The sequence below is a fragment of the Pleurotus ostreatus genome (genome assembly GCF_014466165.1).
Source record: "Pleurotus ostreatus strain PC9 chromosome Unknown scaffold_2, whole genome shotgun sequence".
NCBI classification, from domain to species: Eukaryota; Fungi; Basidiomycota; class Agaricomycetes; order Agaricales; family Pleurotaceae; genus Pleurotus; species Pleurotus ostreatus.
In genome coordinates this window covers 3918947-3943328 of record NW_023503157.1, presented here as the reverse complement: position 1 = coordinate 3943328, position 24382 = coordinate 3918947, and the positions used below count along the sequence as shown (strand labels likewise).

Sequence of the window (24382 nt, the reverse complement as noted above, 5' to 3'; positions counted from 1 at the left end):
TGAGAGGTACGCGAGAAGTCATACAAACGAGGCGTTCTTTGATGGAGGCTATTAACAGGGAGGTTTCACTACACACGGTGGCGCCTTATCGCCTCGCCGGCGCATCATGCTTCGAACCTGCATATTGCACTGCTTGCATGCCGATCCATGTGATCGTGCCCTCAAAGTCCTCCACTAAAGCCGCCAGATGTGCCATAGCCATGGCTCTACGCGCACGAGGCATTTTTGTCACCTTCATGTACACCGTGTACTCGTCAGCGAGGACAGGGGTTCAGCGCCGGTGTACGTGTGTACCTCCCACTGCAGCCTGATTATCGATCTTTACATTGACGAAAGCCTAAGTGACCTCGACCTCATACACAGCCTATATTCTTCCATTGCATCTTCATGGAAGCCTTGTCTCCGGGACAGATGTGGATATACCCAGCACTGTTAATGACACGGACCCAGACCCTTTCCTAGCACCCTCGGCGCTAGTAACGCGTCAAGGACGGATATAAACGTTCGATCAAGGCATTCCGAGATCTCCTCCACGTACATTCCTGCCAAAGGAAGCGAAGATGCGCCGGTCTAACGCGCGGTTTCATCAATATGTGCCTTTCTTGGCACATGGACATATGTATGGAGGTGCGTATTATTATACAAGTAACGGGACCTCACTGTCTGCGGTGTTCTGGAATGCGATGGCATTCCATCACGATTCCGTCACGATTCCTTTAGATGCACCCCATGCACCATGGCATGATATGGCGTGCCAATCATGTCGCTTTCGTGATGGTCCCCCGGCATGCTCCTTCCATCCTACAGGTGAGTCATGTATGGTTTATCACCGGAGCGAAGTAATTGCTAGTTTGAAGTTCTCGACCATAGTCTTGTGGCAGTCATCGTCATATCGACTCGATACTACTCCTCAGGTAATTTGACTCAACCTGGGACGTTTCCTATCGACGTTCGAGCTATCAATATATCATGATCAAATACTGAGTGTCCATAAATACGGCAGTGGCTACTGATACCTAGTTGTGTTACGAGGTACCGGTACCATATATTGATTGTTGTTGTATGTAGTACCGCGGTCGTGCAGTTGATGTAGTGGACCGTTGTTGACCAGCAGAATCGGTACATCCCCGTATACAAGTACTATTACAGCAATAGCTTGGTCACGACGTGGACAACAAGGTCTGTGTAGGAGCTTCGCGCCAACGATGGAAACAATTTTACGGCCGAGTCTATTCACCTCCAGTGTTGATGGGTAACTACCGCATATGCATAGTAACTCGCATTCGGCCACTCCAACTGCCGTCAATCTGGTTGTGGAAAACTCCCAGTCTCTGTTCTCTTCCTTTCAAACATCTTGGACGTGAGTCGATCTTGTATTCGGTCGGGTGCGACCATTTGCCTTGTTGTTGTTGCACCAGTCACCTCCACTTCGTGGGTAGTCTTGTTGTCCGAAGCGACCTTGGTCGACGATGAAGCGGGTGGGGAGCCCTTGCGCCTACCTCCATTAACGAAAACAGAGGATCAAATATATTCCGTGGAAGCGCCTCTTGTCCTAATATGGTATATTTTCGTTCTTTTTTGGAACTTGACATGGTAAAAGTTGCCAAAATTGAAAATTTATGCGTACATCGGCGCCTGTTGTCTCCTTCATCTTGACCATCAACTTCGCACCACGTCCCGCGCTGGATCAGTCAATCATCAGAGCTCGCATTGACAGCATTGACAGTTCTGTATTGTGCCAGTCGCGCCGCTGAAAGCCTCGATTCGCCTGAATTTAGCCCCTCTCTTTTTTTATCACGCTACTTACATCTTGAAGATGCACATTTCGCTCCTTGCACTCCTTGCACTCGTTCCGAGCCTCATATATGCGGCAAATCTAGACGATTGGAGGTCGAGGTCCATATACCAGGTGTGTACTGGCCTCATCACTTTCATTTAGGGTATTAATCTGCAAAGCAAGGTTGTGACAGATCGGTTTGCCACCGAAAGTAGCGGTGGAAAGCCGCCTTGCGACACAGGCGCTCGCAAGTACTGTGGAGGAACATGGAAGGCTCTCAGCGAGCGGCTTGATTACATACAAAGGATGGGGTTTGACGCGGTCTGGATCTCGCCTGTCATTTCTAATGTCGAGGGGGAAACTGCACATGGGGAAGCTTACCACGGGTGCGTGAACGAGTGCCGTAATGGGTCGTAACTAAATGCAATTTCAGCTACTGGCCAAACGACTTCTATGCCTTGAACTCACACTTCGGGTCTGTAGAAGACTTGAAGAACTTGTCTAGGGCCTTGCATGATCGAGGAATGTACCTCATGGTGGACATTGTCGTCAACCACATGGGTCCGAACACAACCACTACGTCGTTCTCTTCTCAAGACTCCTTCTCTGGTTACAAAACCTTTCCGCAAGAGTCTTCATACCACCCGTTTCACTTTGTTTCTCCGGCTTCGTACGATCCTACTACAAGCAACCAGACAGATGTCGAACAAGGCTGGTTAGGCGACTCGGTGGCTCCCTTACCAGACTTGAACACGGAGAACACGGAGGTTGTCCGAACCCTGAATGACTGGGTAAAAGGTTTGGTGTCGAATTATAGTATCGATGGGTTGAGGGTCGACACGGCCAAACATATCAGGCAAGACTTTTGGCCTGACTTCAAATCTGCGGCGGGGGTGTTTACCATTGGAGAGGTAGGTTTCGTCCTATTTATTACCAGCGCTCATTACCTATGCCGCATACATTAGGTTTTGCACGGCGATGTCGATTATGTTGCCAACTATACGCGTGAGTTTATTCGCGTTGGATCTATGAGTATTAATTTATTGTTTTTACAGGTGTCCTGGATAGTGTTCTCGATTATCCTACGTACTTTACGGTTTACTCGGCATTCACCGCAGGACCAGGACAAGGCAACATATCTGCCATCGAATCTACAGTCACCGCTTCCCAGAAAGCATACCAGCACGGAGCTTCGTCTGTTGGTTCATTCCTTGAGAATCAAGATCAACCCAGATTACTCTCTAAAACCAAAGACTTATCTGTGAGTTGCTCTCTCGCCTAGCCAACCGATCTTGCTCATAACTATTGACTAAGTTGATACTTAATGCAATGGCGTGGCCCTTTATTCATGACGGCATACCGATTATCTACTATGGTCAGTAACGACCCTCTCAACTTCCTTGGGTCAAACCTCTAACATTGTTAGGTCAGGAGCAAGGGTTGTCAGGAGGTGAAGACCCCGATAACCGAGAAGCGTAGGCGACCGAGGGTACATCTGGATACGCATGTTCTGATCTTTGCCTAGTCTCTGGCCAACCGAATACTCAACGGAGTCCCCAATGCTCAGACATATCACCTCTTTGAATCTCGCTCGCAAACTTGCTATTTCAGCCAAGATGAATTTCTTGACGAACCCAGTATGTCTTTCGGCTACAGTCTTTGGAACTGGATTGTCGTGCCCAGCACTTGCTCACGTAAGTGCTACTAGATGACATTTGTCCCTCAATCCGAACACAACTCCACGACCCTGGCCGTCTCCAAACCACCGCTCATGGCCCTGCTCACAAACGCAGGCAGTGCTGCGACCGTGACTTGGACAGTTCCCAAGAAGACTTTCGACAATAAGGAGCGTATCGTTGATGTTCTGACCTGTAGAGAAACCGTAGCAAGGAAAGGCTCTGGAGATACACTCGTATTCACCTCAACAATGGGAATGCCACTGGTAATGATACTCTCTGGTTCCCCGTAATCATTCATTAACCCATCGACCCTCCCTAGGTTCTGGTTTCTTCTGCGGTTCTTGACACACAGAAGAGTGACGATAGACGCCTCTGTCCCGAGATCTCCAATGCTATCGACACCAACGGTTCAGTTCAGATCTCTGGATCTCCCTTCCTCTACCTGGCCCTTTCTATGCTTATAATCCTCGCTCAGATTTAATCCTCGGGCAGATTCTAGTTTGATTCGCTGTCCTTTCAAGTCGCTTTCCCCATGCAATTCAGATTCAGATGAATATGTATTATAGGTTGGTCAATAACTAGGATAAGCGTTGGTTAATACAAGTGGTCCTCCCCCTGTTTTGACCAGTTTAATATGAAGGGGACAAGAAACCACTTATGTGCAATGGCACCCTCCCCTGCTGCGACTCCGCGGTCCTCTGGTTTGTCCTGTGTCTATGCTCAAGGATTAAGAAGGAAGCAACGACTACGTCCTGTATAGCGGATGCGTCCGGCCGAAGAATCAAGGAGGCCGGAATGATGCTGGGAAAGCCATTCACCATCTTGCTGGTGACTTGTCGAAAGCAAGCAATCGGAGTACGTTGGTCTTCAAAGCTATACAACTACAACGGGAGCAGCGGTAAGTCGCTTGGTCATCATTCGATTGGTTCACACGCACAGAGAGACCTCTTCCGTCAGCTTTCCAAACGTAGGTGCGCCCTTGCTCCTCAAACGTCGCTGGGCTAATACAACCTACATATAGTTATATCGGTCGTACGGCTGGAAAAGGCGCCTCGTACTATACGCCGAATGACGGCTGCCTTAGCCACTGACCAAGTTTCATCGGTTGCTTCCCTCTGAGGGTTACCTTCTCGGACCAGAAGCTCCGCTGGACAGTGGCAAACGGTGACGGTTCGTTTGCTTTATACATTGACGTTCGAGAGCGGGCCTTACTGCTTGTGATGCGATAGCAGGCTTGACTGCCGTCTATCTCCGACTTGGTAATTGTGCATTCCTTCACGTCGTTTGGGTGGAGGTAGTATACTGTTGAGCCTCGAGCATGATTTGGCAGTATCGACGCACCAGCGGTAGCAGGACGGGGAGCCATGGGTAAAGATAGTCGCCTCCTACAGCCCTTGACCAGATAAATATTTGAGAGCTAGTTCCCTGGTGGATCTCAAATCAAGATGTATGGGGCATCAATGCTTTTTGCGGTACAAGGGCATGACACCTCCCGATGGCCTCGTACGTCGTAGAACAGTCCGTCGTGACTTGTCACGAACCGAAGTGAAAATCGCTGAGCGTAGGACCACCTCGGGGAAACCTCGCATCCAACGTAGACGAGGGATCATGATATAGTCCAAACCTTCGCCCATTCAAGTACTCGCAGTAGATGCTGTGCTAAGCCATCCCCGTGAGTCAAATTGCTTGTTTCTATTTTCGTTAGAGCGGAGGACGGCGGGAGGACGGAATTGAATTGAAACGAGAACAAGGGAAAAGCCATCAGCTCCGTGCAGTGATGGGAGGCAACAACACGGAACTACTCCGAAGGTGGTACGTTCTCCATTGGTCCCTTTAAACGAATACCAATCCATACGACCTAGCACTGCTGGAGCCTGTGAATAACGTGTGCGAGCCGCATATATGGGGGATGAAGCTGGCGTGTATTCGCCAAACAAGCGGGTAGATCACTCATCATTATGATATCGTGTCTGGTGGGTGCCCGCGCTATCACTGAGCTAGTACTCATCCTACGCCTTCATGCTAGGCACCATCGGGTGTTGCAGCCCTCCTTTGGAACGTGGCCCAGATTCGACTCCAGAAGCTGAGACGGTCGGGCGGTAGTGTCAGGCTCAAGCGGCCCAGGGCTTCGCCAACGAGGTTACATGACGGAAGAATGCCGCCAATTCCAACACGTATGAGTCAACAGATGTAGGCTTAGTTGAAGGACGTAAGCGGGAGAATCGTGCAATGATATTAACTTATTGTCGAGTTTGGTCTGCTGAAGAACTCTGCAGGTATTTGGAAGGAGAAGATACCAAGGCGAAGCAATGTATCACGGGAGTGCAGGCAAGTATTACTGGAGCGTTACTTCCGGATAGTGGGATCGTTGATGCTCTGTATGACTCTTGTGGGCTCGAGACTATTGGCGATTACGAACCTACCGTCTGTGCACGCAATTTAGCCTAAAACGGAGGATAAAACCGCGTACTCACTGGGTGCGTCGTTATTCTCCGCCCGCCACACAGCTTCTTCGCGATTCTTTGCAACCCCGCTCACAACATGTCTTTCCACTAAACGCCGCCGTGCTTCCTCAGAGTCTACGTCAATTAACCAGCGTTCGTCGAGGAGCCTACTGGCGTGCACCCAGGGCTCGATATCCAGTAACGTGTACAGCCCTTCTACCAGGATAATCCTGTCCGACGGCTCGATGCGTAGAGAATCCGGGATTGGGTCCTTTACTGCGTGATCAAAGGAGGGGAACGAAAGGGCATCCCTAGGGTTCGGTAAACGTAGGGATTGTATGAAGGAAACGTAGGCAGCGGCGTCGAACGTCCAATGGATCCCCCGTCGCTCGTGCGCGAGTTTAGGATCGGGCATTTGGTCGAGCTGGGCACGTGTGAGATGCCAACCATCTAAGCCGACAAGAACTGCAGTGGACCCGGCGAGCGCGTTGTCGCCCGGGAGATCGTGCAGGATGGCCCGAGTTCTTTCAACGATTCTAGCGGCAAACGTAGACTTGCCTGACGCCGCAATGCCTGTGATCCCGACTAGGAGTCGAGAGTCAGGCGGCGCGCTGAGAACTATAGATCAGCATGAGAAATCCCCGGTACTACATCAAACGACACACTTTCTTAGGCGTTCCACTAGAAACTGGGCTAGCTTGATGGCTTCATCGTCCATGTCGCTATCTATCAGCAAAGACATTTGACATTTGCCGTGGGCGCATCAGTTACAGTTCTACAGTTACCCCTGAACAGAGCGCTAAACGACTCGAGTCCATTGCGGCGGAAGAGCCTCTGTTCCTGCTTTCACTCATCCACTTATTTTGCACAGACGTTCGTGATTGCAATGCAGGAGGGCTCGAAAGGCAGAATTCTGAAAAGGTGAGAACCTTTGTACCTGAATGGGGGTTGCCAAGTCTAAGCGATCTGCAGAGCTGACCCCTCGACGATTCAAGATAAGTTCCTGGTTGGATATCAAGGCTGGTGCGTCGGAGCGCACATAGTTTCATTTCGCAAGGTTAATTGGAGGCGTAGGTTTACATGTGGCGGGGACGGTGAACCAGTTGGTCCAGGTACATCTCCTCCAGTTAACTCTAGCGTCTCTAACATCGATCAAGGCCACCATGGCTGGCTACACTGGTTCAACTATCCAGTGCCAGACGGCGGCCACCCCAACATTGATCTTTGGCCAGACGTGTCAGAATACTCCCCTTCAGAACTCTTCGCCGCCCCAGGCTTGAAATACAAATCCGGAGAACAAGCGTTTCTATTCTCGTCGCGCCATCCTAAAACTGTGCAGAGACATTTCCATTGGATGGCGAAGCATGGCGTCGACGGCGCGTTCCTGCAGCGGTTTGCGACAGAAGTTGACATCGACGCAGGCCGGCATGGCATCAGACGCATACGCGATGAAGTAGGTGATCGTGTGAGAGAGGCAGCAGAGAAAGAGGGACGAGTATTCGCAGTAATGTATACAAATGCCGCTCCAGACCCTGATCTTGATGTTGTACTGATTGTTATGCAGGTATGACGTGACGGGGCTTCCGGCAGAGCGCATTGTACCTGTTATACAACGCGATTGGGTGCATCTAATACGGAATCAGGGGCTCCTGGATAGTCCGAATTATCTTCGAGAGAAGCGGAAGCCAGTCGTTGCGCTATGGGGTATGTTTGTTTGTTTTCGTGTGAACGTCTTGGAGCTTACATGCCGTTAGGATTCGGATTCGAGAATGCAGGGCACACGCCTGCGATCATTCGGGAGGTATGCAATTTCCTCAGATATCACACTCCTGGTGGGGTGTACATTGTAGGGGGAGTTGCCGCTCATTGGCGCAGTCATTCTCGTGACGCCGATCGTAATCCAGAGTTCGTCGACATTTATACCAATCACTTCGACGCTATCTCTCCCTGGACAATAGGAAGGTACAAAGATGAAGAGGAAGCGGACCACTTCGCGGAACAGGTGATGAAGGGTGATATTGAGTTCCTTAAGAAGAAGAATGACAGTGCAGAGATGACTGGTGAGAAGAAGATTGATTATATCCCAGTGGTGTTTCCAGGTGGTTCGGTGAATTGCCTTCCTGTGGTTTGTCCTGTACTCCTGAACCGGCTAACATTGCACGCGGCCGTAGGGTTTTAACATGACGGAGGGGAAATGGACCTTCAACGGAATTAAGCGAAACGGGGGCAAGTTCCTGTGGAAGCAGATTTCCAACGCTCGGAGGCAAGGCGTCCGTATCATGTACGGTGCAATGTGGGACGAGTGAGTTCGCCGTGATATTATTCCCGTCCTAAATTGACGGCCCCCGTAGATATGATGAAGGCACAGCACTTATGCCAGTGATTGAAAAGAAGAGGCTGCTTCCCCAGAGCGACAAGTTCCCATTCTTGGCGCTAGATGAAGATGGGTTTGATATCCCTTCAGATTGGTACAAGGAATTCTCATCATCTCATTGTAGGTGACTCATGGTAATCTCCTAGGTACATGCGCATCTGTGGCTTCGCAGCCGAAGGCCTCCGAAGCGAACGCCGGATACACGACTCGTTCCCATCGAAGGAATTGCAGGACTATTGGGCTACTCGGCCCAAGTATGAAGACCTCGATGTTAAAAGCGGCGACTTCGTTTCCGGGGCAGGGAGCGGCGGTGGGTCAGGTGGGTCAGGCAGTGGCGAGGGTCAATCCTATCAGGATTGGCTTGAAGCACAGAAGGAGAAGGAAGACGGGCCACCACCACCACCATACACGCTCGAAGCAGAAGAAGAACAAGCAACCGCGCCTCCGACGCAAAATCAGTCACAACAAGCAGCCCCTATCATTCAACCACCTGCAGCCACCCAGCATGCGACCGCATCTTTACCAGGTCATCGTGTTTCTCCGACACCTCATCCCACTCAGTCGCCATCAATCTCGCACCCATCTAATCTTCCTCCTAATCTTCCTCCTTCGCCGACTGCGGGGGCACCCCAGACCGCAACACATCTTACAAACGATACATCTTCCCAGGCGCCGTATCAAGGGCATCCGGCTCCGCCTGCTACAAATCATTCTACGTACCCAGCTTCTGGACAAAGTCAGGCTAATACCGACCCGATGGCATCTCTGACGAGCGAGTTCAATCGTCACACAATTTCCCCGCCGCCCATTGGACCAGGCGGCTCAATGATGAACTTGCCAAATTCCCGCCCTCCGACACATCCCAGTCATCCGTCCAACACTCAACCCCCGCCATTGCCCCTCCAACAAAGGCCATCGGCGCGGCCGAGTCGCCCTTCAACAGCGTCACCGCCGACATCCAATCCAACTTCCCCTCGCCCCGGAGCGGCAACATTCAATCAGGGTGACAACGCTTCTGGTCCGTGGTCACAAGGCCAATGGCCCCCTCCAGACTGGCAAGTTAATCGACCGAACCAGGCTGCTCCTCAGCACCAACAGCCCTATCCTCAATTGGGCCCTCAGTCATCACAGCAACCCCATTCATCATACATTGACACGACTTCATATCCCAATCATGGGTATGCGAACAATGCTACGCCGAGTATTCCAGGTGCGAATCTATCTCGGCCCAACTCGTACACCGCGGGGCATGGACACCACCACCAAACCCCTCTTCGCCCACATACATCGATCGGACCAGGGACCATACGCCCCGGTAGTTCGCAAGGTCCCTCGCACAATCAACCACAGCAGAGTTTACCGGCAGCGTACCCACAACCAAATGCTACGCCACCATCTGTACCATATCCTGGGCCAAGTACATCGACATATCCAGGGCAGTCGACATATAACTACTCGCAAGCAGGCTCTTCGTCATACAACCCTCCTCCGGCGGGCGCGCCGATGTTTCCTGGGATGCCGTCAACATATGGCTCGCCTCCTGGCCAGTCCTCTGGATTTGGGGGTCCGCCAATTTCCACCTATCCCGGGCAAGCTGCGTACCCACCTGCGAGTCCTCCAGTAATAGGGGTTCCCTCGTCACACGACTCTGGTCGGCAATCTTCTTATGCCCAGCCAGGTATGGTGGCGGTCTTTTCTTTCCCGAGGCCCCGAAGGTCGGCGATGCTGGGTATTCTAGTGCACCCGCTCCGCAACAATCCTCGCCTTATGGGCAAGCGCAGTCGCACTATCCTGGTGGGCCAGCCTATGGCGATGCACCTGTGTCTCCCAGCGGCCCTGGCGGCTTTTATGCAGGATCCTCTCCTGTGCCACCGCCGAGACCCCCTCCTCGTAAGTAGCTTCCGACAAGATCTGTATAGTGTACTTACCAACGTCACCCTCACGCGGTAGGTCCGTCGACATCGGGCTCGGGCTCTGGTACTGGTACACTTTTCCCTACACCGTCTACTGGTGCCTTCGGCTTTGCTCTGAGCGCAGTAGATCGCGTGGCAGGCCGAGAACGAAGAGAACAGTTGGAAAATCTGGCCAACTGTAAGTCTTCAGGGGACATTCCACGATTTATCGCCGTTGCTCACTGATTTTATCGCCTCATGTTGCTCAGCTGGTACCAAACTCTTCAAAAAGATAACGCGCTGAGGGCCTGGACAGAACTACAAGCTATAATCGATGAGCGATGGGCGATCTCGTACATGTTGCTACACATACATAGTAAATACATACGCTAATACTTAACAGATTCTGTCTTTTCAGTGGTAGGCGGAGTCTGTAGACGGAAATGAAGTGAACCACAGGTAGAATGTGGGAACTGAAAGCTACGAAGGAAGACTGGAAGACCAGAATTTCGTCCGCTCGCCGAGTTGTATTCATGTAATATGCAGCCATAGTTTCAATAGGTCATCGAAGGATCGCAGGCGCGGAAGACGCGGGAGACGCAAGGAGCTAATAGATCCAGCTTAGATCAGGCAACCGGAAGACAACGCGAAGCAACGAATTTATGCATCGTACATAGGCTGTAGCCATGGCCCAGTGTGATTCCTTTTCTTCTGGCTTGTGCAATGGCAATGGTCATGGTCATGATACTCGCGCACATTCTTTCCTTTCGTGAGTGCCCCTATGATTATCCCACTAATGACCTTAGTTGTATCCTGGAATTTTCGGTGATTGCAGGGCAAGCCCGAACTTGGCCTACCCTGTAAAGCTAACAGGTCAGGTCAGGTCGCATAACGATTGATCCTCTAATTGCCGGTGACCATGAGGACAAGCTTGAGAAACCGCTTAAGCTTCCTGGCTTTATCGGGAACTCAATGTCCCAACTGCACAGGCTCCTAGCACGGTTCTCAGCTTCTAAGCACAGTTGGTGCTTCAAGAAATTCCTGCTCAATGTACGTATCTGATTCCATTTAGCTGTATTTTCAAGGAAGTACGATGTGCAAAGCTGGCCCAAAAAGCTTTTCGAATAAACTTTGCCTCAGGGCTTCGCTACTGCCTCGCGTTCTTCCAGATCTTGCATAGTCACGTAAAGAACACCACAAACAATGAAGCTCTCTCGCGATATAAAATACAGCCGTCTCAGGAGCGTGAACGTCTCTTCGAACATCGCCGCTCATGGAGAATACTGGCGTGTCCCCTCCTTACTATCCCGCCCCAAGCATCAGAGTACCGGAGTCCCTGCACTATGACTACGTTGACTACGCCGCCACTGCACCACTCCATTCCTTGAGTTTCAGGGGCTTCTCAGAGAGATCTCCCTCTCATCACGATGATCAAGCCTACCATCGGTATTTTTCACCATACGGAGCTCAAACGACTGGGCCAGTCCCGTCTACGAGCGCACATGCCTACCTTTATGAGCATGCCGGTATGCCAATCGCCGGCCCATCCTCGTCACAAGGGCAACCGCCTTCGTCAAGCCAGCTTGGTGGCAACGTTTTCCGCGGTAACTGCTTTTCAGGCCCGCAGGAAGTCTGGCAATGGGGATCTGAAACGCCATATTCAGAGCAAGGTGCAGTACATGTACCAGCACCGCGCGGAGATGGAGGGTCTGCCTACAATAAAGAGCCAGAAGAGAACGCCCCGTTTGTGCGAACACCGACAGCCCAGCTACCGACCCCTGCTGCTATGGCCATCTTGCTGAATACTACTTCGCGACATTCGACCTCGGAGGGGCACCCTCCCCCTCCTCAATATACCCCCCTCGAGGACAGCAATTTGGATGAGGGAGACTCGTATCAAGCTGCTCCTGATGCCGCTGCTGGTAGTAGCCCGGGGGACAGCGACTCGGTCTCACGATCGGCGCCTGAGCCTCCAGTTCGAGAAAAGAGGCACGGATGCTGGATGTGCCACAAGAGTTTCGATCGTACGTATTTGGGCATTCACGGCACCGTCGCTAGTTCGCTGACCCCCCAAGCAGGTCCAAGCACACTCAGAAAGGTATACTATTCGAACCCAATGAATAAATTGATTCTTACCTTGCTCAACGTCACCAGCACCTCCTCGTTCACACAGGCGAGAAAGGTATGTCACTGTTGCTACATTGAACCCGAGGACAGCGGTTGATTAATGGATCACCCAGCGTTTAAATGCGATACGTGTGGCCGTCGATTCGGTGTCGCGTCGAACCTGAATCGCCACGTTCGCAAGTGTATCTTGAAGCCCGTCAACATGATTGCCAGAGGAGATTCCGACTCTCCACCATCTACGATCAGCGCCTCTGCTACTAGGCGCGGCAGAACCACTACGTCGGCCGAAAGCAATGAACAACAACAATCAGGAAAGCAAACGAAGCCCAAGCGCCACCGCCGTGCACCTTCACCGTCGAATTGGATACCTCCATCGCTTTTGGGATTCAACTTAAAACCCGAAGACTTCAAGAAATCGGTTCCAGTGCCCCTACCTCCTGTGGTCCCTTCGAAAACGGAGGAGCGAAACTCATGGGACGAGAATGTAGACGCATCGCCGTATCATCCCCGTGGGTGGAAGCACAAGTTGCCAGGTCCGGGGCTAGGCATGGGGCTGGGGCTAGCCCGAGACCTAAGGAACATAGACTTGGCCGGGAACGGGGGAATCATGCTTGGCCGAGTTTCAGTCTTTTGACCGTTCAATGAACGTAGCCATCATCTATAGTCGTTCTTGGCTTGCTTTACTTTGGGAACTAACACCAGTGCGAGGAGGGTCGGGAGCAAGGTCTGAATACTTATTTACGTCGTTGGAGTGCAAGTATCTACTACAAATACTATTATGCCGTGTACGAAGATATGATTGCAGTCGAATGTGACCATATTTGAGCTTTTGAGCCCCTACTGTACCCCCTAATATTTCCGAATCTGGAAGGTTGCCGGCGCGGCATTTCCACACGATATCTTGCCTTCGGTCACCGTACGCGACGACGCCGACGAAAGCTTCGGTTAGCCTACGTGAGCATACATGTGCACCACTTTGCATATCTTCTACTGAAACGGCTCTCCTTGTCACTTACAGCGCGCCGAGTTTCTTACGCTTCTCCAGCGACTGTCTGCGCTATGCCTATTACATCGGCCCAAAAGGCTGCCATCGAAGAGGTGATCACTCGGATCACCTCAATGCACTCATCTGAGAGGAGAAAGTACCAACTCGCTGGAATGTTCTTGGAATTGGTGGACAGGAAGGATTGGAGTGAATACTACGAGGTAAACTGACGCGCGAAGCTATAGAGCCCGAACTGACGAGGATTCCTGTAGATTATTCCTGAGCCTCGATGCTTGAATCATATCCGCTCGGGCGTGGAGAAGAACCGATACAAGGATGCGTTGGACGTTTACACGGATCTGTCGCTTGTCTTCTGGAACGCGCTCTTCTACAATGAACCGGATAGCACTATCGCCAAAGATGCTGCAACCTTGAAGGTTCGTTAGCCTGTTGGTTCTTATACACGTCTTCTTTGATCTTTCAAGGCTACGCTGGAGTCCGAGTGGAAGAAACGGCCTGTACTGCCCTTGCCCCGCTCATTTTCTCCACCTCCCTCGTCCGCGCAAAAGGTCCACAAAATGGCGGTAGACTCACCCCCTTCGAATCCAGCGCCACCAGCGCCAACTCGAGCGGAGGCAACTCGGAAAGCAGTAGCTTCAGAGACCCACAAATCACCCCCTGCACCACCTACTCCCGCTGCAATCGAAGGTTTAGACTCATCGGAGATGGAAGTTGACGTCGAAGGGATGCAGGACGACATGGACGTACAAGGTGGTGACTCCGAGGCTGGTCCAGATACCGGTCGGAATCCGGGCGATGATGAGATTATACGCCAGCTAGAGAAAGGGCTACCAAAATGGCCTGGAGCCTCCGACAAAGGGTGGATGCATGAAGTATCTCCTGTGGGTGTTCTAGCTCGCGTACTGATGACTAGCTCACCTCCTCCTGGGTACAGGACAGGTACTCCGAGGTTGTACACGCTATCAAGACCTACAAAGATGTCATGTGGGTACGAGCTCCTGTGTGTATAACTTTGTTTAGCTGATGCGAGGCATAGTGGTAATCGACTTGCTCTTGCACTGGAGAATATACCCGACGATGCTGCCGTGGAAAATCTATCTTACACGGTTTGCCATTTACTTATTGACCGTTCATCATATATTTACCCTTGAGCGGTGCAGGCACCTCTTTCCTTAAAGTTGATTGAGGTTCGTGGCACAGCTTGTTGGATATTATTCGCCCTTACACCCCAGCCTCCAGTCGCGTGCTCGTCACAAGAACTATGCTTCTTCAAAGGAGTTTGATATGGACATGACCAAGCTTTTTGAAAAGGCGCGAAGATGGCATGAGCCCACCTCAGAACCTTATGGGCGTACCCTCCTACTTCAGGTAAGTCAAAGTTACGAGATGAAACTAAGAGTGGTCTTGTCACGAGTTCTATTAGCGTCTCTATCACGCCTTAACGTCTGCAAAACCGCCGCCTGGACCGCCCTATTCTTCCACGAGTAACTTTGCCTTTATGGCAGCTGGTCCGAGTTCTTCGAAGTCTGGCGGCGAGGGGGCCAACTTTTCGTCGCTCCGCATGCTCGCTAAAGCCAAGACTGCTGTTGACGAACTCCATTACAAAGGATGGTCCGTCAAGCTAGGGGACTGGGTTCATATCAGCAATCCAGATGACCCGGCCCGTCCCATCCCCGGACAAGTATTCAAGTGCTGGACTTCTACAGACCCGTTAGTTCTCACATCTCTACAATCCTTGATTTCCCATGGTATCATTCTTCTAGAGCCCGACTCGGCGAGCCAGGCATAACTGTCGCGTGGTATTTCCGCCCTGAACAAGTAAGTACTTTCTCGATGTGGGTCCTTCAGCATTGAAAGAGTCCAATCAGACTTTCCACCCAGCTAGTCGCACGTTCTTTGAGAACGAAGTGTTCAAAAGCAGTAAGTTGTTTGACACTTGATGTGTATGGCAGTTCGCGAACTCACGGCATTCTCGTTAAGGCCATTTTGGAGACCATCCTTTGGAAGATATCATTGAAAGAATTGGTGTACAGTTTACAGCTCGTCATATCCGCGGCCGACCCCGCTCTCCTCACTGGTATCCGGGTTGGCCATTATACGTCTGCGACTCTCGCTATCATGATCAAGAACGAACATTCGTAAGGATCAAGAATTGGAACTCGTGCATCCCGGAGATCCTACGGAAGAATGCAGATTACATGCCTATTTATGAACTCGAGCGTGTAGTGTATCCACCTCGGATATCGAGCCCCTTCGTGGTTAAAAGCGGCAAAGGTGCCGTGAAAGGCCCTGGTGGGATTATTGACGGTAACAACACGGTAGAGGCTGATGTCTCGACGCTCGGCCGGAAAAGGACAAGGAGAGGAGGTCAAGAGATAGGAACACCAACTCAACGCGCTTCGCCCGCACTTCCTGCGTATGACCCCGCCACTGGTCCCTCATCCTCGGTGGTTCCTGGATATGAGTATCAGACATCACAGCTTTCCCACCATTTAATCCCAGTCGTCAAGCGGCCTGACCGTACTATCACGTCGGCGATTGGATCCATTGCGGGCCATCAGGTGCAAAGCGAAGAACTTCCTCCTGAAACAGGTAAAGACTTGACTTCCATTCCTACATGATTTGCTATGATGAGGGTTAATGATTCCTTTCAGCGCGCTACTTCGATCGTGACCCCGAGACGAATGAAGTGCTGTGGTTTGCTGCTCCGCCACTAGACATAGCAATACCGCCCGCACCGAAGCATAGTATGGAATATCTGCATTTCCTGGCTAAGCGAAAGAAGGCACTAGCCGATGAGAACTCGGCAACCCCTTCAAAGGCGAAGCGCACCAAGACTGTCCCACCGACGGTGACTGAGACTATGCGGGAGGTCTATATGGATGTTATGCATTCGTAGTAACGGAGCTTGGGTGTTCGTACGTTCTTTGTCCAGTGTCTTCATCAGCATTGACTATTTTTGACTGCTATCTCTTGCTAATCGGGCAACAGCCGACTTATAATATCCGATCTCACTATCAGCCTCCTTATTCCCAAGCACCGACATAGAGATGAATGCATCAATGGGCTGAATGCTATCAAGACAATTTTGGATTAAGTATCTGAAGTGTTCCTCGTCCAAAACGCCCATTAGGTCTTAATTGCTTTACACGAAGTGACCAGTGGAGTACTGGCGTCTCGGTAGAGGCTAATGGTATCATTTCATTTTCCGTCTGACAAATGTGCGACCTTCTCGAAGTTCTTATGTTCTCCCATGACATGACCATGTGCACAGCATTCCAATTCTATTCTACTTGACATCAACTTCACGATGGCACATCCTCCTGCGCCCTTGGCCCTCGAAGGTGCCGGCACATGCGAACGTCTAGGCTAGAATCATTGATGAACCGCCGATGGCCATTGCTCATTTATTTTCGCTCACAGCATTTTCTCATCTCTCCGGATTCGACGTGCTTCCGAAGCCCTTGCGTTTTGGGGTACTTATAGACATAAGATAGAGGTGGGAACCGTTTGCTTGAGACATACTCGGCCCCAGCCATCGTTCCTCGTCCCCTTCGACTGTCAACCTGCAGATGGCTCGATTCCTTTGGCTTCAGCTACTCGCGTTGGGCTTCGTCACTGGCTCCCAGGCTTCGTCTTTAGTCAAGCGTCAATTTCAGACTGACGCAGTTTGCGATTCGTCCTTCTCATGGGCACAGAACCACTTGCAGCAGTCACCATGTTTAGTCGCAGCATACGTGAATGGGGCATGCGGGTCAAACTGTGCGTCAGCACATCTACTACAGTGGTGACCAAGTGCTGATTCCTTCTTGCAGCATACACAGTCAGAAAATTGAATAATAGCAGCCACTACGATCCACCCCAAGGCTCTAAGGCGAACCCTTGCTCTTGGTGAGTTGCCTAGAGACGCCTCATAGATGCTGCTCATTAAGAAATAAGCTCGTGGGCTTCGTATAACTTGCTCAGTGCTTGCACTGCTTGTCAAGGTCAGCCAGAGTCGATCCTTACGTAGGTGTTAACTATCCCTGAAATACGCAGCTCTGACACTGCTGGCAATGTTAGATGGGGGGCTTGGACTTTTGGTTGCAATGGCCTCTTAGAAAATGAGTGCGTGATTCCAGAAAGAGTACCTGCTGCCCACGTTACTGACGGAGAATGATAGCTACTTTCCTCAAGACATTACTCTGGCGGCTGGGACAGCGATTCCAGCCTGGGCGGCAACTGATCGTAAGTATCAGATACTACCTTCAGGCAGACGATTGAGAACCTTGCGATGATCAGCACATGAATGGACGAACGAACAGTTCAATGTCAACATGGCGAAGGATACAGCTAACCAAAGTACGTCGTAAATGCACTCGATACAGGACAGTGGCTGATGATCTGAAGACCAAGGAGATCTCGTACCAGAGCCCCCTCATGGCAAATCAACACCAGTGGGCCCCATTGTTGGGGGCGTGGTTGGCGGCATTGGCGTCATCGGCATTGCAGCTGCTATTTTTGCATATTTGAGACTTCGCCGCCGAAGGAAGCCTGCGGGGACTCGTCCTCTTCCCAACATCGACGGTGATGATGTGCGCGATCATAAACTACCTTCAGTGCCCATCCACAGCCGAAAGGGCTCAAACGGTTCAAACGGCTCGATGAAATCGCTCACCACCGGATATTACACCGAGGGAACATCATACCCATACCCAACCTCACCTGGAACCGTGATGACTCACATGAGTGGTACGAATCCAACGCAGGCTGGACATTCAGAGAGCCTGCATTCTCCACCGATATCCCCATCGCAGTACACTACTCCTTCTCCGGGCCCGATACACGCTCAACTTCCTCTCGAGGCCATGGTTGAGCCCTTCTATCAGAGACAGCCGAGTAATGTTGATGCCAGGAGCGAGAAGACTGGACGAGTAATGGTGTATGACCAACCAAATGCATACCCCTCTCGACCATCAACACCGGCCCGAACTAGGAATCCTCCCGCCTATACCCCTTCTGCCCCGACTTCGCCACTCGCCCGGTCGGTGGAATTAGAGCAGGCCGATACCATTCCCGCCTATAGCGAAGCATCAGCCCCACGGCGCCGACGCGAAAAGGGTTCGGATGAATCAATCGGCGGGGCGGGGCCCGCTCGCGCGACGAGAGTAGAGCATCTGCGTGCAGCAAGCGACGCACCTAGCAGCATCGGAAGTCTAACCGAGATGCGAAACATACTCGGACGCACATTCAACGCTGACGAGGAAGGTACAGCAACTCGGAGCGGTCTCGAAACAGGAAATAGCGGTCACATCCAGTCCCCGACACCCAACTACCGACCAGCTATATAACTCTACCATACTTCCTAGTCTTCTATGTATTGTTAATAATTCGTGTAGCCATCGTAGCAGCATTCTTTTGCTGTTTGTATCGTTTACTCGTAGTAGGAATGCGGTTTGACCAAAAATAATGATATCCACTTCAAATCAGCCTTCCAGGGTCCGCAGCACAGCGTGTACGGTGGGTGCCGAACACTTGAATCAAAGTCTCCGTTGAATCGGTGCAGTGTAGCATGCCCTGACATGTGCCACATGTGGTTAGATGAAGGATTTCGGGGGTTTTATGTTTTAGCGCTGTCGCAGGTATTCTTGCGGAGGCTTGTGTCCATTTCTTTCCTTTTCACCTTCCTGATAGGATTGGCTTTCGCAGAAGATGCAGCTCAAATCTCCCGAGCATCTTCTCACCTTGCTATCCTTCGTGGTTGGTAGTGCGGCTGGTGCGGCGACCTCTTGGCGTGACATGGAGAAGCGACAATTTCAGACTGATGCTGTCTGTGATACCTCCTACGTATGGGCATCTAATTCGAAGCAGCAAACTCCTTGCATTGTCGCTGCGTACGTCAATGGAGCTTGCGGGACGAATAGTGCGTATTATTCGGTTCACTTAGTCTGCATCGTCTGCTTACAACTCTCTAGCCTACAAGGTCACGAAGCTTACTGATGGCAATCGCTACAATGCACCGAACGCAACGAATGCGAATCCATGTAGCTGGTATGCCAGCTTCCCTTTGTGATAATCATCAACCTGAACTATGGATCTTTGATGCAATTGCTAGCTCTTGGGCTTCTTACAACCTGCTGAGCGCATGCACGGCTTGTCAAAACATGGCCCAGTCGATTCCAACGTGAGTGTGCACATGCCTTACTGCGACTCCATCTCACGAACTGCACGCATCAATTAGATGGGATGCTTGGGTATATCAGTGTTCGAGTTATCTCAGCAACTCGTAAGTTGGTACAACATCATGCCAGCTGATGATCTGACCATGCTTCTTTGCACAGATATTTCCCCGCCGACATTACCTTAGCATCAGGCACCTCAATTCCTTTCTACGCGGGTACAAATCGTGAGCGCCTTCATTCTACTTTTAGCTGCAGCTTATCAAGACATCTCTTCAATAGCTGAATCATGGCCTAATCACCAGTTTGATCCTGTTCAGGCGAAGGCGATAGCGGCTGAGAGTACGTTAACCCCCCGCTATTTCTATCCCGCTTCCCACTGACCGTCGTAGACAACGGAGATCTGTCCCCGAATGAGGAGACTCAATCTTCCTCAAGCACGCCGATCGGACCTATTGTTGGCGGTGTGGTGGGTGGGCTTGCCATTGTCGTGATAGCAATTGTGGTGGTGGTGTGGCTTACTCGCCGCCGCCGACAACGCGAGAAGGCCGCCCAGCAAGGCCCACAATTTGATCCAACGCCTACCCCATTCCACACCACGGGCAATACGCTTGCACCGCCCCTTCATCTCCGGAACCTATCCGATATGTCCCAAAAGACCCTCGGCAGCACCACATACATGTCGACATTCTCCCCCTCGTCTCCGACTTCCCCGAGCGTGATAATGACACACGTCTCTGCACCCAGCACGCAATACGCCAACTCGGAGAGCGGCTTCACGGAATTCGGCCTAGTTCACCCTCCTTCTATCTACTCCTCTCCTTCGCCGCCTCCTTTGCCAACCAACAACTCTGGTGGCATAGGTCATGAACACATCATTGAGCCATATCGTCTTGTTTCCTCAGTCAACTCCCACGGCAGAACCGAATCCCGCACAAACGAGAAAGGTGGAATGGAGGGGGGTTACCCTATCTACGACAATCCTTCGTCGCCGCCTGGCATTCCGCCTATTGATCTGACGGAAGCAGTGAACACGAATACCAGCCCTGGACGACGTCGGATGAATCCGCCTGCTTACTCTCCGCCGCAGCCGGCCTCACCCCAGATGTTAGCGCAAGCAGCCCCTATCGGTACGCAATCAGGACCAAGCGAAGGGCCGAGTGCGTGGACTACGGCGAGTCCGATGATAGATGGCAAAGGGCGACGTGTACAGGGTTCAATCTCACGGTCGCAACGCGAGTATGATCCATCCGTCATGTCACCAAGTCCGACGGTCGTTACGGGCAGCGGCATTTACGCCGAGGAACCCGATGACTCTGTCGTCCACGGCGCTATTGGATCCCAGTACGCCGATCGCGACTCGCCGACTACGCCAGGTGGGCAAACAGTAGCGACAGGAGCCAGCGACTTTGTGTATTCTACTCCCTCACGCAAAGGGCGTAACTGATGGCGTTGTATTTCTGGAAGTACATAGCATGCGTTCGATTTGGTGATTATATTACGGTGGACAATGCTTTATTTATGACTTGATGTTACTTTATACACGCGATTCGCTACGCTGTCGTTGTACGAGCAGTGTATTTTTATGGGATTCGCCTGCTGAATGCACCGGATGAGGTTTCGGAAGAAATGTATTCTGGTCGGGTGATACCGTTCTATGATGTGTCGTTGAAAACGCCGTTATATAGCGAGTCTTTCCAGCGGCTGCCTTTCGTTCCGGTGACGATATCACTTCTCTCGATCTTTCGCTGAACCACGAGACTTGGAACGATAGAGTAGCTCTGGAGTCTTCCACTGACGATTAACCACGCGAACGCTTGATCAATAGCCCGAGAGTACGCGAAGGGAGAATACGAGAGGTGTGACCACAGTCGCCGGGCCCCCTTCTTCGATAACGCGTAAGCGTGAGTACATTTTGGTGCGTTGGAAGGATGGACGCGTGTTTGATTGAGCGGCGAGTGCGAAGGAAATACTTGCCACCGAGGGTGCTCTAAGGGCGGATAATGGGACTCATCCGACCAGCAGTGTCCTTTATACAACTTAGATATACGCTTTGTAATATAGAAGGATAACCCACCGAGGAACACAATATCCCAATCTTCGGGAAGCAAGTGCCAAATTGAGTGCAGACGGTCTCGTATGTCTCGTTCCATGTCGATATCATCTTCCAGAATTACGGAGGGGTACTGCGAAGTACTCATGGCAATTTGACGGATGGCTGTGAGGTGGGAATGCCAGCAAGCGATTCTCGAACGGGTGAGAAGCAGATGTTGAGGAGTGTCCGCCGAGTATGGGGGAATGATGTTATCCTCCAAGGCGCAAGTTAAGGGCGATGAATCCGAGTCACTCGAGTTGGTTACGTCGGCTTCGGATAGTGGTTCATGTAATGATTCCGGCCATTGTAGTATCGACGAATTACCGTTGATTAAACGAGAACGCCGGACGCGATCCAGCAGTGAGTCAACCAGCGGGTCCTCCGCATCCAAGGCGTCGATATATGTCCAGTGGAGCCCCAGCGAACCTCGAAGGAAGTCCATTTGTTCCCGACGATCCGTCCGTCGAAGTAGAGATATCACAAAGAGCTGGGCAGCAATCCTAAGCGTGCTCTCATGTCCGTCTACGATGTTGGTTTTAGATGATATGACTCTGATACGCCCTGGAATTAAAGCTTTCCAGGACAGCGGGGTAGAGAAATTGAGTGAGAGCGAGCCAAGAAAGATGCACCAGCACAGCGAAAGCAGAAAAAGCAAAATCGAGAGGGCGCACAAAAAGGCGATACTTGGAGACTTCTTCAGCATGGCGGCGAGTAGTAGGTATGTTTTGTGCTGAGGCCCTAAACTACCCTATCTCACGTGAGCTGAAGAGGTGCTTAGGAGGCAGGTGCTCTCAAGTCGAAAGTGCTGACACCTCAACCGTCTATGGGAAATGCCTCGAGCCTCAGGCCCCAGCGGTTGCCGTAAATAAGCTCTCATACTTACTCAAGAACCAGCTTGTAGAAATTCTGGTTCCTCCAATCCAACACAGATGGGGTGTTGTGATTGATTGTCGCCTACGTGGAGATCGCGAGCCAACTCTTGGAGGATTACTATCGAAGTCCAGCCATTTAAAGCTGTGCGTATACCTCAGGTCTGCCATTGATCAATTTGGTGGCAGGGATTTGAGGACGCAAACCCTGCAACACGTCCGCTTATTTGAGGATCCCCCTATTACCCCCTTTTTGACTTAAATTTTCATACCTATCCTCAGCCCCGTCATTGCTGTTCTAACTCATGGAAGGCCAACGGGCTTGAGTCAATGAAATCGATTGAATAGATGGTCCGATTGAGACTATGACGAAGTGCTGCGGTGTATGAAATCTTGTGAACGAGAATAAAGAGAACAAAGTGGTATGCAAGTAGATCTCAAAGACGAGCAATTAAAGAGGGAGATAGAGCCAGCTGAGCAACGCGGCGAAGTTCTGCATCTTCCATGATTCCCCGCTTGGAAGCCTCTGCTAATACCTCTAAGCACCAGTCTTGCCCATTCCACCCACTTCCTGGACGTCGGACAGGCATTCCATCGGCAATTTCTCCTAGGACTTGGCGCTGAGAGAACGTCATCTTGTCCTTGATAGAGATGTATATCCTTTCGGGATGGTCCTCCGGATTGTCCGCCACTATGAGGCCGCCCCAATTGGTGAGATGATCTTCGCCGGTGGGTAGTTCCTCTGGAATGATTTGGAAGCGTCGCTGGGCTACGTTGCCGCTGCCAGTAAATCCAATATCCCATGCGAGCATCCAATGAGCGCTCCTGTTTAACTGGGTATTGAGTGGGCTAGTATGACCGCCGGTGTGAGGCGGGCAGATAATCAACTTGACGGGAAGAGGATGGGTCGGCTCCTTGTAAGATAGAAGGCCCACGGGGCCAGTGCGACCAGATGGACGACCGAACTTGTCAACACAAACACGGATTGCCATCCTTCCGTCTTACGTTCCGGACGTTGAATTTGGAGGATGATTCTGGTGCTTTGTGATCGCGTCGGGCTGGAAACTACCACTAGGTCAGACAAATCACATAAGGGCCCGTTTGAAGACTGACTTACCTTTCAGCTGGGAGACGGCTAGCAATGTTTCGTGCTCGTGGGTGTTTGAGTTAAGCACGATGAAGTGCCTTTATATGATTTGCGCAGCAGTGCAAGTAGAAGTGGCCACATCCACATAAGAACAATGACGGATGTGAGCCAAACAAACTGTATAACTATACTCGGTAGATAGAGTGGCCACGGACAGGTTATGGGAGTGGTTATATACCATGGTCAAGACCTAGTGAAAGCAAAAGCTTGCAATAGGCAAAGGGGGCGCTTAATGGATTTCGCGGATGATAAGTTTCCTGTGGCAGCGATTGTACCAGATCAAAATGTTATTTGACTGAGGAGAGGGTAAGAATGAACCAAGCGAAATGTATATACGGCGTCGTTCCATGGCATGGCAGCTCATAGCCTCGTAGAGCCCTATCCACGTCTACTCCCTTCCCAGAGGTTTTTCTTTTCATGTTCAGCTCATCTGCGATTCAAATGTGTTGCTCCTACAGCCGAGTGTAACTTAGGAATATTGGCGTAGGCGCGATGGCTAGTTCGCCGGTGATACGTTCTCATTGGGTAGCCGGCTACTTACTGGAATTTGATTCCGCTTTGTTGTTATTCCCATATGCATAACAGGAGCGTTGAGGAGGCGGGGCGGTCCACCCGGACCGCCCGGGTCAACGACTGGCATCATTGCGCCTCTGCGCACACTATCACGGTCACCACTCTAATCGCCCTACCAAGTAGCTCGACATGTCTAACTTTTGCAAACATGGTGAAACGAAACACGGACCTCACATAGTTCAATGCAGCTTGGTTGTATCCAACCCGGACCCAACCCAGACCCAACCCAGACCTAACCGCA

General features: G+C 51.3%; 9 protein-coding genes across 9 annotated transcripts; 6 read left to right on the top strand and 3 right to left on the bottom strand.

Moving 5' to 3' along the window:
- Positions 1 to 1816: 1816 nt before the first annotated feature.
- On the top strand, positions 1817 to 3937 carry PC9H_004282 (uncharacterized protein; the record flags this gene model as incomplete). The annotated part of the gene is made up of 10 exons (XM_036773869.1): positions 1817 to 1909; positions 1961 to 2163; positions 2211 to 2688; positions 2743 to 2782; positions 2833 to 3038; positions 3092 to 3152; positions 3204 to 3252; positions 3303 to 3414; positions 3486 to 3719; positions 3776 to 3937. 10 exons carry the CDS (start codon positions 1817 to 1819, stop codon positions 3935 to 3937), a joined length of 1638 nt encoding a protein of 545 aa, XP_036635342.1.
- Positions 3938 to 5802: 1865 nt separating this feature from the next.
- On the bottom strand, positions 5803 to 6642 carry PC9H_004281 (uncharacterized protein; the record flags this gene model as incomplete). The annotated part of the gene is made up of 3 exons (XM_036773868.1): positions 5803 to 5882; positions 5931 to 6511; positions 6566 to 6642. 3 exons carry the CDS (start codon positions 6640 to 6642, stop codon positions 5803 to 5805), a joined length of 738 nt encoding a protein of 245 aa, XP_036635341.1.
- Positions 6643 to 6786: 144 nt separating this feature from the next.
- On the top strand, positions 6787 to 10470 carry PC9H_004280 (uncharacterized protein; the record flags this gene model as incomplete). The annotated part of the gene is made up of 12 exons (XM_036773867.1): positions 6787 to 6821; positions 6873 to 6923; positions 6975 to 7012; positions 7058 to 7409; positions 7465 to 7604; positions 7655 to 8007; positions 8072 to 8202; positions 8252 to 8368; positions 8421 to 9925; positions 9949 to 10164; positions 10225 to 10365; positions 10436 to 10470. The coding sequence occupies 12 exons, from the start codon at positions 6787 to 6789 to the stop codon at positions 10468 to 10470; spliced, it is 3114 nt and encodes a 1037-aa protein (XP_036635340.1).
- Positions 10471 to 11439: 969 nt separating this feature from the next.
- Positions 11440 to 12927, top strand: PC9H_004279 (uncharacterized protein; the record flags this gene model as incomplete). Its single annotated transcript, XM_036773866.1, has 4 exons — positions 11440 to 12190; positions 12245 to 12264; positions 12321 to 12348; positions 12407 to 12927. 4 exons carry the CDS (start codon positions 11440 to 11442, stop codon positions 12925 to 12927), a joined length of 1320 nt encoding a protein of 439 aa, XP_036635339.1.
- Positions 12928 to 13352: 425 nt separating this feature from the next.
- PC9H_004278 (uncharacterized protein) lies at positions 13353 to 16198 on the top strand (the record flags this gene model as incomplete). Its single annotated transcript, XM_036773865.1, has 12 exons — positions 13353 to 13499; positions 13551 to 13715; positions 13764 to 14171; positions 14234 to 14283; positions 14336 to 14405; positions 14460 to 14486; positions 14539 to 14667; positions 14723 to 15009; positions 15063 to 15117; positions 15168 to 15219; positions 15280 to 15891; positions 15954 to 16198. 12 exons carry the CDS (start codon positions 13353 to 13355, stop codon positions 16196 to 16198), a joined length of 2247 nt encoding a protein of 748 aa, XP_036635338.1.
- A 673-nt stretch (positions 16199 to 16871) lies between these two features.
- Positions 16872 to 18629, top strand: PC9H_004277 (uncharacterized protein; the record flags this gene model as incomplete). The annotated part of the gene is made up of 7 exons (XM_036773864.1): positions 16872 to 17061; positions 17115 to 17190; positions 17239 to 17307; positions 17362 to 17406; positions 17462 to 17526; positions 17581 to 17640; positions 17689 to 18629. The coding sequence occupies 7 exons, from the start codon at positions 16872 to 16874 to the stop codon at positions 18627 to 18629; spliced, it is 1446 nt and encodes a 481-aa protein (XP_036635337.1).
- A 231-nt stretch (positions 18630 to 18860) lies between these two features.
- Positions 18861 to 20904, top strand: PC9H_004276 (uncharacterized protein; the record flags this gene model as incomplete). The annotated part of the gene is made up of 8 exons (XM_036773863.1): positions 18861 to 18920; positions 18973 to 19201; positions 19254 to 19329; positions 19394 to 19462; positions 19520 to 19564; positions 19620 to 19684; positions 19740 to 19799; positions 19850 to 20904. 8 exons carry the CDS (start codon positions 18861 to 18863, stop codon positions 20902 to 20904), a joined length of 1659 nt encoding a protein of 552 aa, XP_036635336.1.
- Positions 20905 to 21112: 208 nt separating this feature from the next.
- On the bottom strand, positions 21113 to 22255 carry PC9H_004275 (uncharacterized protein; the record flags this gene model as incomplete). Its single annotated transcript, XM_036773862.1, has 1 exon — positions 21113 to 22255. The coding sequence occupies one exon, from the start codon at positions 22253 to 22255 to the stop codon at positions 21113 to 21115; it is 1143 nt and encodes a 380-aa protein (XP_036635335.1).
- A 603-nt stretch (positions 22256 to 22858) lies between these two features.
- Positions 22859 to 23413, bottom strand: PC9H_004274 (uncharacterized protein; the record flags this gene model as incomplete). The annotated part of the gene is made up of 1 exon (XM_036773861.1): positions 22859 to 23413. One exon carries the CDS (start codon positions 23411 to 23413, stop codon positions 22859 to 22861), a length of 555 nt encoding a protein of 184 aa, XP_036635334.1.
- Between the last annotated feature and the right edge of the window lie 969 nt (positions 23414 to 24382).